An 18,215-nucleotide genomic window follows, 5' to 3' on the forward strand; every position below is an offset into this window, starting at 1 on the left:
AAATATACCTATTTTTAATAAATATTGTTAATTAATAGCAATTTAACTTTGTCAGTAAAATGCGAACAAAATTGACACATGGGGGCGTATCGGTCACTAGTTTTTGGGGAAAAAACATTTGGGGTTTGATATGAAACGCGCTCTTGACGTCCAGGGCTTCCAATAAGTCTTTCTATAGGGAAATATTACTCCGTAGCTTTGAGCATGGCCGCCATTGTGGGGGGAAATTTTTTATCAATAGGAAAAAGCACGTCATACTGTAAACTCCCTATAAAGTAACATTGGTCTTCTTGTTTAGATGTATCGGGCGCGTCACTCGTGGCGTTTCACTATGATAGCCAATTAAAATTCGACGACTAGCCCTTTTTAAAAAGATCTAACCTTCAAAACTGAACTGAACTCCTACGTATCTCGTGACGAAAGTGATACATTAAAACAAGTTCGGCAAACGTAATGACTTTATAGAAAGGCTTATTTAAAGGCCGACTACATAATTATTCGGTTTATTCTGTCTTTCACTGGAAGTTGGCTCGCTGCAAGACACATGTGCTATGCAAGCAACCAACTACCAGTGAAAGACAGAGTAAACCGAATAACTATGTAGTCGGCCTTTAAGGTATTTTATCACTTTTTGGGGATTTTCCGACCTCAAAGGGATTTTATTTTGGAAGATAGGCAAAAAAGGGAAATTAAGGGATTTTTCGAAAATTAAGTATTTTAAGGATTTTGGGAATTTTCCAAAATTTAACCAGAAACATTTTGGTCCAGTACTTCAAATACCGCGCCTCGACATCCGTGGAGTCCAATAAACTGAGATTTCAGAATTAAAGGCGGAGGCGTACCTGCACTTGCTCTCAGTCTCCAAACGCGCCATTCTGCCAGTGTCAGCTAGGAGCGACAAACACAGCACCCCACACAAGGAGAACGCAACCCGTCAAAAGTCGTGGGTTTTCTCGCGTACAATTTTCATTGGTTAGACGTTTTAGCTGCCGTCGGAAGGGGTAAATTCGGAAATTGTCTTCCCCCCGCCCGTAAAACGCTCAGCGTAAAGGCTCGTCCAATGAAATTTGTACACAACACTGCGTTAGCGTGTTTAAAGGCTAGCCGCGTTCTCCTTGTGTTTGTTGCTCCTAGGGGTCACAAATTTTAAGAGAACGTTTTTCGTTACATAAGGCCAAAAAATTATAAATCTTATTGTTTTAGTTTTAAAAAAAAATAATTGGGAGAAAAAACTGGATTTTTCTTTGTGAAAGGGATAAAAATGGATTTATTAGAACCGCCAGAGGGAGAAATGAGATTGTCGAAGTGAAAGCACTGTTGACGTCACAAGCTGCCGGGAGCGAGAGGGAGAGTAGGATGCCCGCCTGGCTTCGTCAGGCCTTGGATTAACAATAGTAGTGCCTACCTGGATATATCACTTGGAAAAAATCTGACCAGCAAATGACTTTTGTGACAGCAGCGCCGCTTCGACGAAGTTAACGGAGAATTTCCAAAACTCCCGTAACACTTAGCCTTCTACAAGGCAGAACCCGTAACAAACACTTAGCAAATGCACGCGGAACGATAGAGTGATATATCCAGGTAGGCACTACTCAAGGTTCGTAAAAGAAAAAGGCACCACTATTGTTAATTCAAGGTCAGGCGGTACGAGAATGTAAGGGTGCGACAACGCGCCCTCTGGTGAGGTCGATCGCACCGGCGCGGTTCACGTTTTACACACAATCCAAGGGATTGGTTTCACCATGGACCAAGAATCTAAAGAGACTCACTCTTTAGCAGTTTAGGATTTAAAAAGCACACGTTAATACTAAAAATAGGAAAATCACCGGTAATTTTAGTTCAATGTGGACAAACTTGGCGTCGCTGAAGTCGATTTCCGACGTCGTTTCGTAGAAAAGCTGGAGCGTTCACGTTCAATTTCGACAAAATGGCGCCGTTGTTGTAGGTTAAATGATTAGGCTTAGTAAGTTTTTGACCTTTTATTTTTGAATTTGGGCCTTTAAAAGTTTAAGTAATGGTAATTAACCATTGTGTTAAGTAAAAATAACCAGTAAGCCGCGTATGGCTGTAGAGTTCTTCAAATTTATTGGAATCCATTTAATTTCTAAACTTAAAAAAATTAATGAACTAAGCCTAACCTAACTTTATCGCACGTACAACCCGCAGTGATAGTTGAACCAAAGATAATTTAAACTCGTACCCTAGATTCGAAATCACTCTCTCACGTGTTGCCGATAGCGTTTGCCCACTTCCCGCCGGAACTCAGAAAAAATTCGCTCCATGGTTTGCGCCTTACCGCAACCGATGGAGCCCGATTTTTCTGAGGTCACGTGCCGGAAAAGGGGAAACGCTTCGTAACAAAACCGTCAATGGGAAAGCTCTTAGTATTCGAATCTAGGGTACGAGTTTAAATTATCTTTGGTTGAACAGAATTCTTGGGGCGCTTCAAAGCGACTGATGTACCTCAGTAAACCTTCCGATTTAGGCCACGCCTACCGTGTCAAAATATCAAGAACAGTGAGTTCACTTAAATTCTTGGTCCATGGTTTCCTGTATATATAATTTCGACTGGGGCTACCATTTTTATTATTTTCCCCGTTACGACCCCCCCCCCAAAGTCACCTTCACTATGGGTAATCCCCCCAATATCACCTTTAGTAGGATCTTTCAGTAGGATGAAAAAAGAATATTTCTTCCCACGGGAATCCCAGCTGATTACATTGTAGCAGAGACATAGAGACCACGTGAGCGATTGTAGATTCTAAGCCTTGCCATTTTAGCCCGTGTACTTTTCCTAATTTTGATCCTTTAAAGCTTTTAACTCATAAAACATAAAAACTAATTAAGCTTACCTTTAATATTTGTGTTCTCTTAAATACTAAGGAAATGAATTGTAAATCACAAAGCCCTAAAAGTGATCTCCCACGCTACAACTATTTTTTAAAACTAATAGGATTAACAGTAGGATAGTAGATACTGTATGGAAAACAGCTTTTCATCAACAGTGCTACCAGAACATTTTTACGAGCTTCAATTTCAGACGCCTGCAAAAGGTCTATAGTGTCGGCCGATTCCGCCGTGTCGTACTTAACTCTTTACCAGTTAGGGTTATAAATTTCAACGATATCTAGTTCGAAGCTAAAACCGGGCTCAGATTTAATATATATACATATATACATATATATATATATATATATATATATATATATATATATATATATATATATATATATATATTAAATCTGAGCCCAAGAAGTTAATCCTTTTTCCATTTAAGTGGTTTTTCGCGATTTTCGACTTTAAATCTACATACCTTAAGACCGACTTGGTTGAAAATTATATTTTTAGTTAGTACTGGTCATTTCGGTTCTACTTTTTCGGTTGCAATAAGAAATTTTAATTGTAAGTGAGATTTCTGGCCAATTCGCGGGACCTCCTAACCCGCGTACGCACTATTGTTATATTTGAATTTCGTACCAAATGATACAAGCGCCACCTAACTCCCAAAAAACATGGCTACCTTATTTAAAAAACCAGGTAACACGACAATTTCATTTTCGATAAAATTCCTCTTGGGCTTATTAAGTTGATGTACAAGATGATTGAAAATTTGTTCAAAGTTTAATGTCCGTGACATCTTGTTCTTCTCCTTGCCCAAATAAGTTTGGAAAGCCAAGAGGTGAAGATAAGAACTTACCGGAATTCGCGGTTTTAACTTTAGGTGAGTGATGTATGCAAGTTGGGTGGTGAAGATTCTTAGTAGTTCTTGGGGAATCCGACCTGACCGGAATTGAGGATTTGGTCTGGTTGTTGTTATTGCGGGTCTGTGGCGTGTGCGGGGAAGGAGGCGCCGAGTTGCTGTTAGTGAAGGACGCGGTGTCCGAAACCGCCCGGATACTCTTTATCTGGACATCTGTGGGGGAAAAACACATGATCTTAAGAACACTTTTTTAAACTGATAATTATGACGTTAAACCTAAGAGCGGTATTGGCCTAACAGACTTCAAATAGAGCCACGGCGATTTCGCTCTCGGCTCAATTAAGGCGAAAGATTTAATTAAAGTTTAATTACGGGAAGGCAGGACGAGCTATCCATGGGATTTCCCGGGCAATCGCTATGGGAGAAATTTAATAAGTGGAGCGTTGGTTCCGTTTTAGGACGGAAGAGGGCGCGTGTCAAATGTGTTGGCGAAATGGACGACCCCCCCCCCCCCTTGCATCTTGGTCGGTGGATGTAGAAAAGCGTACGAGTGTTGACGTACGACCGAAGCCCCTCAAAAGACGAAAGGTCGAAGGTCGCAGTCGGGAAACGAGCCTCGTTCCCCCGTCCGAGAGATTGGGCTATTGCAAAAATCGGACACGCGGGCTTTCCTATTCAAAGCGACAGACTCAATATCCCGACTTTAAATATCCTGATACAAGACTTCTTTTTTAATCGGCACTATAAGTCATAAGGAGGGCTAATTTATTAATTTATATATATTAAAATAGCCACCACTATCGCGAAAAGCGTTGTAGCTCTCTCCGTTTTGAATTAAGTACGATTTCAAAAGAGAATAGAGATTAAGCCGTAACGCGTTGAACGCCAACGGGAAGACCCTTAATCTCATTATTGACAAGGGATAACTCAAAACGTCAAGACTGGTTTTAAATAAGTATACATATTCTTCTAACTCGACGCGTGAAAAATAGTTGGTTTTTGGATCCTGGCGAAGAGGATATTGTACAGGGTGTTTCAACAGGTTATGCAAAAATTTTAAGCAGTTGTAGGGGTGAGTTGAGAAGTATGCCTGTTTTTCCCCCATTTTCCTACGATGAGTTAAAAGAGCGCCAGAGAGCTTCAAAGTGTGGCCTACTAGCCCCTGCAAGTAGGCTGCAACTTGCGCAAAACCAAGCAGCGGGGACTTTAAATACTGTTTAAGTTTACTTTTTTACGCTGGTTATCTCGATTTGTTGTCCTTTTTCACCTATCACACGAACCCAAACCTTAATGTTCGCGCATTTCCCTGCTTCTTGGTTTTTTTATTGTTGCAGCCTACTTCCAGGGGCTAGTAAGCCTCATTTTGATTCGACGTGCAAATGAATGCTGTTCCATACCGGAATTCGGAGAATTTTCCATTAAAACCGCCTCGCTCTCCGCTTCATCCCCATCTCCATCCCCCTCTCTTCATCGTTGGAACTATATTCAATCCGTTTAGACAAAGATAAAGCCCACAGGGTAATCCTCGTACATCAATCCGCGGGTTAGAATGAGCCCTTAATATATTTCTTTATCTAACACACACTGATTCGCCATCCTCCCTCAAAATTTTGCAATCGATTTCGTTTCAAAAATAAACCCGGGAGGGAATTGAAATAAATTAAAATGTCTCGATAATTTTATCGACTTTCTGTCAAATATTTAAGACAGTCGCTTTAAATTGTGTCCAAGTTGGGAGTATAGCTATTTTGCTTGTCTTTCGCGTAATAGAGAACAATAAATGAAAATAGGTCAACCTTATTTTCGATTTGCATTCTTTACCCCGGGGGAAATTTCAAGACATATTGTCCTACCTTGTTCAAACTATACCCCCGTGGATTTTGCGAAAATGTCGATTCTAGGGTTCTGTAGGAACATAACATAGAGCTCTGTGCGATTGGAGATAGTGGAAATAATGTATTTATTTTTATTATTCCATTTTCAGTAATTTTTTGGGTTTAAATAAGTTTGACCTTTGACCCCCTAAAATAGCGGTGTTTAATAATAATATTTTTTATCCGCTCGAAATTTAACGCTTTTTTTGTTGTTAAAACGAATTTCACCTCAATGATTTTGCAATTTAGTATAAGCAAATAACCATTTTAGGGGTCAAAAGTCAAACCTTTTAAACCCTCGAAAGTCAGAGAAAATGGAACGATACGAAGGGTAGAATAGACCAGGTGGTCCGAGTTAGAATAACCTGCCGGAGACCTTTTCTGTCCCATAAACGAGACTGTTTTCGATAAATGCGGGAACTATTTTAGCCGACACTAGAGTTCGACTACTTATTTTTTGCTTAGTACGCGGGTTTCTTTATTTTTGCAGCCATCATTTGTCCTGTCGCGGCATACACCAAAGCCTATTCCACTTTGCAGCATCCGAGCATCCCCATCCGGAGCTTCTCCCCCTCTTTAAAGAAGAAGCCGGTTTAGTAAATAAACGAGTTATGAGAAAAGTCTTCGCTATTTTAAAGAATCCGTCAAGCGTCAAAACAAATAGGTCTACGCTACAGATGGGAGGCGCAAAAAAACAACAATTTCAAAGGGACTCCAACCGATTCCGTAAATTAGTTGCCGAAAAGAGTTCAGAGATGGCGATAGCGCCTCGCGAAAGTTACTACACTAACCCTCGAGGATAGAAGAAGCTTTCGCCGAAGAGAATTTCAATTACGTTACGCGTTCTTTGTTTAGCCGTCATTTATAATTCATGATTGCTAGCACGGATTATATTTTATTTTTAGCATCGCGCTTCTTGACAGGTAACTTAAGTAAGAATAAGAGACTAAGGTAAATATATTTTCTTCATTAAATCCGATCCAAAATATAAGTTAATTTATACTTTACCTCCTTACTACTTTGTAAGTTTAGTAAACCGCACTCTTACAGCGCATTCGCGATCAAAAGCTAACGAAAGGTAGGTATAGAAAACCAGCGCTAAGTCAAGCGCGAAACGCGACGGAAGCGGGGAGTCTATGTATTTATTCCGTATAGAAGCTACTCTCGTCGACCGGTATTACTGCCAAGATAAAGTGACGTCCGCAAAGCCTAGTCTTTCTCTCTTCTTCCTCATCCTCATCCAGCGCTTCCTCATCCTCATCCCGCGCTTCCTCCCAAAAAGCCGTAGAGATAGATACGCAAAAGCGGAAGCTCAAGTTCGTCGCTTCCGCAGCCTGCTTTTCACCTTTAACGGGAAAAGGATGCGAGAAGGGAAAGAGGGATTTGGGGGCCAGCCCTTACCCCTTGTTCGAAAGGGGGGTCCTTTCCCGAAAAGAGGCCCGAGATTCCCCTCTCTTTCCCAACCGAATTTCCCATCTTGTCTACAAACGCATTAATATTCGGGCGAGAGGTCAAAGGTGAGCCTTTTCCCGGGCATCCGCATCCAGCGCCATCTAGCGCCGAGCTGCAGTCGGAAATAGGCGATATATTCGCGAGGCACAGAGCAGAAATAATTGTTTTAAAAATGAGCCCTGGTGTTAGTGGTTAATTCGTTTACGCCGACTGTGCCCGCCCGCCCCCCCCCCTTTCTAGAGTTTGTCTTCGCTACGAGCTTTAATAGGGAATGCGGGATTGATAAGATGGTGGAGTTTCTTTTTAACTTCCGACTAAAACGACGTTTTCACTGCCACATATTCACCGGAATCCGATTTCCGACAACGCAAAAATTAGTAACGCGGAGAGTCTGTGCCAAAATTGGGAGGTGTGAATGCGCGCCAAGCACGCTGGATTATTCTCTAATGAGTGGCTTAATGGATGCGATCGCGAAAATAGAGTTGGTAATATATATATATATATATCTAGCCTAGCTTATTGTACAGTACACGCCGGTATTCCAATTATTTTCAGCCAGTAGCTATATTTAAATTGACGTCGAAGCTCGAATGCTATCTGTCGCTCGTTCCTTGTCCTTCTGCCAAAGACTTATTCTCTTTTAAACGAATTCAATTCTTTTGCTATTAAGTGTTTCCGTAGAATTAAAATACCTCGCTTTTTCATCTTGAATAAATTTGGCATACATTCACATTTGGCGAAATAACGCTAGTCTAAAGAATGCTTAGTGCATTCCATCGAAATTATCAGTACAATTACGTTCATGATGGTAAATCCAGACTAATAATGATTTTTTTACTTAGCATCAAGATTCCTATTCGTAATTCTTGAAACGAAAATTCCGAATACGAATAATAATCAGCTAGGCTAATACCCGAGGCACCACCTTAGGCCTAAGTCATCAAGCGACTTTTAAAGCCATTAATTCAGTTGGCCGTGTTACGACGCGTAGGAGGGTGGTGGCAAGCCCTTCGAGCCACGCGAGCCAACAGCTCCCTACACTCACTATTACCGTTAACATCCACAAGTTTTTATGGAAGGGGAAACCGAAGAGCTCGGGGGAAAACCCCTTAAGCCAGTGGGGAGAGAGCTTGCAAACTCAACGCGGAAGGAGTTGTTCCGAGTTTTCACCCAGTGCCACGAGCTGGGATCGAACCCGGCTCCTCTTGCCGCGAGGCGAAAGTGCTAACCACTCCGCCATTGCGATTTAGGAAAACTAAATTAATATCAAAATAAAAATATTGTTTCATTGGCGACTATAACATTTTCATAAGAATATCACAGTTATAATAAAGATTTGGTTGGTCAAAAGGTTTAAAGGAGACTAACGGTCAAAGGTAACCTAGTCCCGGTACATCCGACTCGAGAGATGGAAGTTGCTTGAGGCCCGTACATCCCGGTTGGTCGAGCACGAAGGAAAAGCCCACTTCAAGGAATCGATCCGACGATCTGAGAGAGGAGGCAGGTAGCCCACAGCGATGGAAGCGAGAAAGGAGCCCTGAAACTGAAGGTGCGTCGTCTACGCCAGGAGGCCAGCCAAAATGAAACCGAAGTGCAGTGATGATGGAGCAGCCCGCGTTGAAGTATACGTTTCGCGACCGTACCTAGCCAGAATATGTCGTACCGCCTAGCTGACTTACACCTCGATAAGGCGTGAAAAAATACAACCCAGTCCAGGGCTTGGAGACGGTACAATCCGCGACTCATGGATGAGAAACTTTAGGAAAAGGGAAATGAAAAGAACGCTATTTTATGTGGTTTGGCGTCTAAGAACGGATGACTAACTCAACCCTATATTCCTTTCGTTATATGATTAGGAACGTACCGAAGAAATGATCCAAATCAAGATAACGTTCGTATACAAGACTCGCGTATAAATACACAAACCATCCCTCTCCATCTTCCGGTGAGCTTCTTCTCCGGGATGCCCGCGGATAAGACGATGGAGAATCCCCAAAAACGTTATATTCGGGCGCAAAATAAGCCTACCACCAAAAAAAAAAGAATATTCCCTCTATTGAGGAATATTTTAGGATTTTTAGACCAAGGCCGCTCCTCAGAATGCACGCGGCATATATATATTTTATCCCTCGTAGGATAAGACGAAATAAAAAAGGAATCTCCCCTTCAGTTTTAAGATCGAAAAGTTCTAAAAGCAAAGCCCCCCGAGAAACGGGATACGTCCAAGGGAAATATATTTCCCGGATTATATATTGCAATGAAATAACTTATCGCCAGGTTACTGGGAATTGCCCAAAAAATATCAAATTTCCCAAGTATATAACCATTGGTATTATTTATTTAACGTATTTTTCATACGTATAAAAACTTAAATTTTATTTTATATCTATCGAAATATTTCGAGGCATTAATAATATTTGTAGTGTACGGTGATTCTACAAGTACGCGGGGATATAAAAGCATTACCTTTCAAGATAATAAAGGTAGACTAGATATATGATCTCATTTGGAATGATTATTAAATTAAAGTAGATATTATGTTTAAAAAAATCAAATATAAATTGTCATTTTTTTTTTCAAACTTCGTGTTTACCGTTTCATAGAGTACATCAATAGTAAACCATTGTAATTACAGCAGAGCTAAGGCTTAAGTTTCATCTAGTTTTCTTTCTACGATAGAATCCCCGCTGTTCTACAGGGTGTTTCAACAGGTGATGCAAAAAAATTTAAAGGAGTTGAAGGGGATGAGTTGAGAAGTATGCCCCTGGAAGTAGGCTGCAACAAGTGCAAAACCAAGCGGCAGGGAAATGCGAACATTCAGGTTTGGGTTCGTGTGATAGATAAAAAAGGACTTTGTAAACAAATTGAGATAACCAGCGTAAAAAAGTAAACTTAAACAGTATTTAAAGGCCCCGCTGCTTGGTTTTGCGCTTGTTGCAGCCTACTTCCAGGGGCTAGTAGGCCACACTTTGAAGCTCTCTGGCGTTCTTTTAACTCATCGAAGGAAAATCGAAAAAAAACAAGGCATACTTCTCAACTCACCACCTACAACTCCTTAAAAATTTTGCATAACTTGTCTATTCCTTTGGGCTCAACTATCCACCCACGAAATATTTTCATTGTGAGGATTGTCAATTTCCAAGGGTGAGAGTTGTTTGTGAAAAAAAAAAGGCTCTGGGCCCCTAAAAAGAAAGATTGTGGGTCCTTTTCCACGGGGCCCCGGTGATTTTGGCTCTCCCCCCCCCCTCTGCACGGTCCTGAATAAAGAGACTTTGTAGGCATTTCTTTTTGTAAATACGTAACAGACGAAATCGTTATCTCTATGCATTTCTTACCGTTATTTTATATAAAGGTCTCAACTCTAAGAAATAGCAACAAAAATGATTTCTTACGAGAGTTCTATGGAATAGTGCTCCAGAATAGATTTCGTTTCCGCGGGTAATTTATTACCTTTTTTGTTGCTACGGAAGAAAAATTGTCCCAGTATTTCGGTGGATTCTTCAGCTAGAAAGAGCGGGCTTTGTCACCGTGGAGGATATAAGTGATTTATTGAGTTTGTGTTTCTTTACGGTTTGTGGTTCTGGATCAAACACTCGCATTCATACTTAAGAAAGAAAGCTATTTCCAACGGAAGGATTTACAAAAAGGGATCGTGCACGGAAAATACTCTTTACACTATGGATTTTACTTCAATTCGCTTAAATAGAAGACTCGTTCAATCCTAAAATGGACAACTGACGAAGGTTAATTTACAGCCGTACGTGGTTGGATTGATAAGAGCGTAAACTGGTTTCATGATCTCCATCTCAAAAAGAAAAAGCGATTTCAATCATGGTGAAAAAGATACAAAATGGAAATTGTTACACTACCAAACGGAACCCAAAATAAATAAGGGCGAGGGTTATAATTGAAAACTTTCTCTCCATCGGCATTTATCAAACTTTTCCAAAAAGAACACGCAAATCCAATTCTAGCGAGAGTAGTAGTATCAGGAGTTCATGAAACTTTGGAAGTTCCCAACTGCAGTTTAATCTTGGACGAATAATTACTGGACCCGAAACCAAATGGCGCGCTTGGTGCTTTTACGTCAGCGCCGCTTGTAGCGCCGTTGTGTCAAATATTGGAAAGATTTCTATCCAAATACTAAACATGTGCCCAATATTAATTAGCGGACGACGTTAGGCCTAGCGTTCTTAGCTCGTCCCTGTCGTCAATGCGTACACCTTTATTTCCATTTTGACTAGGCATTTTTAAATTTATAATTTATTTAAACCTTCACACAAAATATATATGCAAAAACACTTCCTATTTAAATTAATTTAATCATTACCATTTCATTTTTATTCCAATACAATTACTACTGAATAATCTGAAGCCTATTAAAATTCCGAAAGCCTCACATCTATTAAAAACAGCAGAGCAGACGACGGAACGCGGGTCATCTGACATTTTTACGCGCGTGTTTTGTATTTGGATAGAAATATTTCGCGATTCTCTCGGTAGGAGCGCTGCCGGGCGATGCCAATTGCGGAACCGGGGATTTTGCTTAGGTTTCGAGTCCAGTAATTATTCGTCCAAGGTTTAATCTTAGACGGAAACCATGCCTAATCCGCGACGTCGTGTAAATTGTAGCGTTCCAAGCGCCACCTGTTGCAATTACAGTTAAGCTAAGATTCAATTACCTATCGCGCGATGGCAGCAATTAAAAATTACGGTAATACGCCTAATTTGTTTTTAAATAAATATTTTATCGGGACCTTTAAGTTTTACCCTCTAACCAACAAAACAAGTCAGGCGCAACAAGAAGTCTGACCCCCATTTAATTCCTCCCTTACTTTAAAATATTTCAGGTATCGTCTCGCGTTGACATATCCGATATCCCGCCTTCAAAGTCTAATACTCCTAGCTCGATGAACTAATGGTAACACGGAATATCATTTACTGAGCTGGCTTTAGTAGGCGTGTTACGGTCGAGAAGATAGATGCCAAAGCGAAATTGATTCGGGACACCTTTCGTAATAAGTCTCGGAAATCCGATCCTCTCTAGCTCTCCGAGACAGGAGGGGGGGGGGGGGGGGGGGGGTTGCTGTAATGAGCGGAGCATTAGAGCCGACAGGGAGATCTTCATGTATGGACTGGATAAGGCCCCCCCTCGCGGCTGATATAGAGTCGCCGCTGAGTTGGCCCATACATCATCCGGTTCCCCGACACACCTTCCGATGCAAATCGACCGAAATGAAATCGAGAACGACGATTTTGATCGAACATACATTACGTAAAATCATAAAAGCCGAAACTATAATTTTACAACAGAGGGGCTAAAGTCTGTTTCGTAAGTTCAGATAATATAGCGAAGTTTGAGTTTCCCTCAAAATTAATTAAACTCAATTCCCTGTAATTATCACTTGGAAATGATATTAATGCGAATTTTCTCGAACACTAAACTATTATACATAGTATAACGGTAGGTTATAAAATTCCTTTATTTGATAAGCCTTTCCTTAAAGGGAGCCGGTTTAAGTTATAAAACTTTTTAATAAATAAAAATTAATACAAATATTGTTTAATATCTTACTAAGTGACCCGTTAGTTGTCATTAATTTATGTTGAGATAATCAAAGAACAATCTTATTTTTAACAAATTTATCAATACTTATTGATTTTACAATTCATTCGCCTCGGCTTCAATTAATACACTAATCGTTCACTCTCATTCTTCACTCTTCTTTTTTAAGTTTATAATTGTTAATATTATCTTTTGGGCTTAAGTTTAATGCGCCATCTGTACTATGATAAGGAACGTACAACGGCCCGCGGGGTATATATAAACCTGTCCGTTGTAATATTTTATGGGATCTTTTTGAACAATGTATTTAGAATAATTCCAGTAATATTTGCTTGTAGAGAGTCTAATAGTTGTCAAAATGTTAACAAGAATATATTTATTTACACTTGGGGATAATACCTATTTTGAGAAAAAAAACTATTAGAATTTCGGAATGTACGGAAAATCAATGTTACTATAATTTGAATTTGATTTTTAGATTTAAGATTAAAACGTTTGGATTTTTAAAAAAAAAATATTAATATTTAACGTTATTCAACGTTACTAATCCTATTAATAATCTGAAATTTATAGCGTATACAGACTGCCGCAAATTACGATACAAAATTTCCATGAAAAAACGCAAACTAAAACAACATCATTAAACCGGCGGCGAAATCTCATTTACCAAACGAATTCCTGAAATCCAAACCTACAATCCAAGCATTCCTAGCGGCTATTTTACTATTCACACATTCAAAAATACGCCCTCCGACGCCGTGAGAGCGGAAGGAAGGGTACACCAATTCCTTATTAATTAAAAGCGGCTAGAAAATTAAAATAATCCCTGGCAGGCGGCGCTAGTGTATACACGAAGGGCGAAACCGCCCCCCTCCCCACGCAACTAATAGATATGTAGAAAGAGGGGGAATGAAGGCTTTATAAAAGAGTTTAGCGAGTCCAACCGTTCCATCGGAGCGATTAAGTTTGTTTAGCAATTTCGGGAACCCCGGGAAGAGGTCCGATAGCAGCCGCTATTGAACTAAATTTGTAAGCTTAAATTAAAACCGAGTCTTTGATTATTGTTTGAAGTCCCCTCGGAAGGATTCCTAACTCAGACGCACTCTCTCAGCGAGAGAGACTGGAGAGGAGAAACTATCTCGATTACCTCAGTTTTCTAAAAATAGCGCTCGCACCTGGACACCCCTTGGTCTCTCGGGAGGCGGACGAGATGGGATTTCCCTCAGCCCGAAACCTTCGGATCAATCGAAGTGGCTCCAGCCTCGGCTTCCCCGTTTCCACCCGGTGGGAGGGGGCCTTTGCCTGCCAAAAGCTTAAAATCAATACGTCATTAACACTGACGTCCCCCCTCGCTTCCCCTTCTTCAATAACTGTCGATTCGGCCCCTCGGATAGCGTCGAATATCGCTCCTTTAAGGACAGGGGCGCCTGCCCCTCCCGCGTTCCCCAAAAACCGGGATTCTCTAGTTAGCTCTAGGCCAAGAGGTTAGGAGTTTTCGATACGGCGTCAATGAGGGTATACCTACTAAATATTCAAGCGTTCGATTTCTTTTTCCGGCGACGCGAAAGGCGGGAAAGCAATTTCGTCCTGGAAAGGGGCAACGCAATGGGTCCTCTTTGAGCTCGCTCTTTACGCCGATAAAAAGAGAGAAGCATTTATTCGGTTTGTCGCCTGTCGTAATATTTCGATTTAAATGCGCCGAAATGAAATGTGCCGGCGAGTTTGGGAGCATTTCGCGTTGAGTAAACGACTCGAATGTGGCAGGGAGAAATATACTAGTTAAATGACGCGTGGGACAAACAAAAATATTTTTAAACCGCTTTCCAAATGGTCCATTTTTGGTTAAAATTAAATAATTTTCCTATATTTTGTTCGTGAAAATGGATTTAATTTACGTGGCTTAAAATTTTGTTAGCGCGTTCTCTAGCGGAAAAATTAGTTTATTTTAAAGGATACTACTTTAAATAGTCGCGGAATCGATTTGGAAAAAATGTAATGTCAAAATTCTCAAAGATTGGTTTTTTTAGTCCTAAAACTAATTTTAGACTGCGTTCCTAAAAGGGAATATAATAATCAGCTAGGCTAATACCCAAGGCACCACCCTAGGCCTAAGTCATCAAGCGACTTTTAAAGCCTTTAATTCAGGTGGCCGGGTTACAATGCGTAGGAGGGTGGTGGCAAGCCCTGCAAGCCAACAGCTCCCTACACTAACTATTACCGTTAACCTCAACAAGTTTTTATGGAAGGGGAAACTGAAGATCTCGGGGGAAAACCCCCTTAACCAGTGGGGAGAGAACTTGCAAACTCAACGCGGAAGGAGTTGTTCCGAGTTTTAACCCAGTGCCACAAGTTGGGATCGAACCCGGCTCCTCTTCCTGCGAGGCGAAAGTGCTAACCACTCCGCCACCCCATATAACCTCTAGTATCCCCACAAAAGGTTCCAATATTGGTCGCTGCCTCCAGTAGCTTTTGAGATTTTAGGCGCTGCCTAGTGGTTTGTTGCCAAGGCGATCCTTACACTTGTTGGGGTTTTCGATAACGAACGCGTTAGAAAATACGTTCCCTTTAAGCAAAACTAACTTAACCTTTAGGATCTCATCATTGAAACACTGTATTTTGGTTTGTTACATTGTAAAGTTGTCTTTGGAAAATTGACCACGGTTATGCAAACAAAATATTTTTAACTAAAATAAGCGGAAGTAAATTTGACACCGCACACTTAATGATGTTCGTAATGGTCCAGCTTATGTTATTAGCGGTTCAAAGTACTGGTACAAAATTTACAACTTTACTGAGATAATCGAAGCGGATTTTTAAGTCGAAATAAAAACATTTAATTGCTTTCCACGAAATAATTTAAATTTCAAAACCATACGAAAAGACAACATCACGTGCAAATCGTAACTTTTATCAAACAAAGCCTGAAAACTTTCCTTATTAGCGTTCGTTTTCGTAAATCACTTCTGGGTAAGGAACAGTTAGAAATCTTCACTATACAGACAATGAATTATAAAGAAGCAGGATGTAATTTTCCAGAATAATTAAACAAGCGAAAAGCCCCCCCCCCTTAATAAAAAGAGTATATGTTTGCTAACCGCTATCAATAAACCAAGATGGCTAGTCCCTAAAGGTCAGACGAGTCTAGAAAAGTCTGGTAAAAATCCAAATTAACCCGAACGAATCGAATTCCAACTAGGGCTGCGTACAGAACCAGGGCGCCTTATTACGCGTTCAAATCGATTTAAAAATATCGAGCGACCCTTTAAAAAAAAATCCCGTACCTTACGTAATAACGCGTATCTTGCAAAAAACAAATTGTCGAAATATGCAAACCTTCCGATGCATTATTACCGAGCCGCTTAGCGAGGAACGTCATTAAGGGTAACTCATGGGACACTAAATTTAATTTATCACGTCTCATCAGTTTAAAGTTACTTTTATGTAAATACCTTATTAATTTTTGCTGATAAAATGGTAAATGCTATTATTATAAGTACTTTTAACACACCGAATTATCTTCAGTCGCTGCAGTTAGCTAACATTATGAATATTTAATATTTAAATTAAACTTTAGCTAGAACCCCGAGTAATATAAAAATATGACAATTATTAATCAGTTAGGTTACTAGTCCAAATCGCAACGGCACTTACACTTATAAGTGATGGCAGAATGGTTAACACTTTCGCCTCGCGGCCTCGCTCGCGGCAAAAAGAGCCGGGTTCGATTCCAGCTTGTGGCACTTGGTGAAAACCACTCCTGCATAGAGTTTGCAATTTATCTCCCCACTGGTTACAGCGGTTTTCCCCCGAGTTCTTCGGTTTCCTCTTTCCATAAACACTTGTAGAGGTTAATGGTAATAGTTAGTGTGGCCTGAAGGGTTGGACGCATTGTAACTCGGCCACCTGTTTAAAAGGCATTATAAGTCGCTAGATTAATTGAGCCTAAGGTGGTGCCTTGATTATTATTATTAAATGACTTCTAGCATCATCAGGTCCGAAGGGAAGCCAAACTATTCGTCATTTATTTTAATTAATAAAACAAAATACACAGAAATTGGTTGTTTATCGTGATTTACTAAACAATTAAAAGTCGTACTTATGATTATTAATTTTATTATATTACTTACGCTATTATTAATAAAAAAAGGTAAAACTATGCGCGCGCATAGGGCCCCAGATTTTTAAGGGGGCCCCATTTTATCCAAGCGATGGGGAAGAGATTGGGGTGCGAAAAACAATAAGGTCTTTAGGGTCCGTTGCAAAACATAAATCTCAAAAGGGGTGTGCGAAATCTTCGCCGAAATCACGTCTAGAGGCCTCCTTGGGCCTCGCATCATTGATAGAGAACATCAAACCAGCTTCATTTCACCGCTAATAAGTCAATATAGACGGTTATGTGGCAGGCTACGATAAGAAGTATACGGATCACGTCAAAGAACAAAAATTATCCAAAAAGCGTTGGAAAGTTCCGAAGATATAGCGTCTTTAGTCGCTGGCTTTCATTTTTGCTGCCCATCGGAAAGCTTGTGGAAACAAGAAAAGGATTTTCTCGTAAATTGCGTATAGTCCCAACTCGAAAAGATGCCTCGAAGGGGCAGGAGGGGGTTTACAGACAAAAATCAATTTCGATAGAAAAACAACAATGCGCCGAGGGCCTCGGATTTTATTTTATTTCGGCTGGGGCCCATTTCCGTCGCTACTCCGCTCAGTGGCGCTTCCGAGGACTTTCCAAAAAATCACAAGAGAAACTTACATAGACAAGTCTAACAATAAAAATAATGTATATACATATAGTTTTTTATCTAACGCACGCGGAAGTGAGTTATTCCAAAACAACAGGCTGGAAAAAACAAATTCTGGCTTTAGAGCCCCGCATTTTTGCCAAGTTTTATTTATTTCGCTCTCTTGGAGCCAAAGAGGTTTCATTCCTGGAAAAACTGCTTTCAAGAAACAACTACTCATAGATAATAAATAACTTTGGGAGCTTTCACCAAAATATAGCCATCGTTTGAACGGCTAAATTAACCACTGGGTCAAAGCGATCAGAAAAGCGTGTCATTGTTGAAGTTTACGCAGTTTCGGTGGTTTTATTTTTTTGAATTAACTGTCGATAACTGGGTTAAAAATAACACTCGGTGAAGCGTTTTGGCACGAAGCAAGTGCCATAACCTTGCCAGACAAAGAAAGGATTGTTGTTGGAATTTATAAGGGTGACATGGACAAGTTAACGAGGTTTCCCAAACAAGAGAATGTATTGTAGAAGTATAGAAAGCTCTCGCTGCGCCAATATAATGGTTTTATTCTATGGCTCGGTACTTACAGGTAATAAATGTTTTAAGTACTGTAAAAGACAATTTAAAAGGTATCTTAGAATAGTTTTTGAATATGCCAGGTAAATGACGCGTGGCTAAATTATATTTGAGAACAGTGTACAACATTTAAGATACGTTTTGAAATTTAAATAATCAACTCTATACCTAAATAGATGATTAAAAAGCTCTTACCAATTAAACATTGGCGTTAAATTACATTTGAAAACCGTGTGCAACGTTAAAATGACGTTTCAAACGAGGACTCCGACTAGGCTGAAGATGGCGCCACACAACAATAGGGAGTTTCTGGT

General features: G+C 40.2%; 1 protein-coding gene across 5 annotated transcripts in view; it reads right to left on the reverse strand.

Moving 5' to 3' along the window:
* Positions 1-18,215, reverse strand: part of Pka-C1 (Protein kinase, cAMP-dependent, catalytic subunit 1) — a 114,986-nt gene that overhangs the window by 30,975 nt on the left and 65,796 nt on the right. For all 5 annotated transcript variants that reach the window (XM_090179693.1, XM_090179690.1, XM_090179692.1 and 2 more), the window contains exon 3: positions 3,698-3,913. In XM_090179693.1, the coding sequence (XP_090035819.1) occupies positions 3,698-3,913 (216 nt within the window). The remainder of the gene's footprint in view (positions 1-3,697; positions 3,914-18,215) is intronic.

Source organism: Leiobunum rupestre, chromosome 6, assembly GCF_980474605.1.
Source record: "Leiobunum rupestre chromosome 6, qqLeiRupe1.1.hap1, whole genome shotgun sequence".
In the NCBI taxonomy this organism is placed as follows: domain Eukaryota; kingdom Metazoa; phylum Arthropoda; class Arachnida; order Opiliones; family Sclerosomatidae; genus Leiobunum; species Leiobunum rupestre.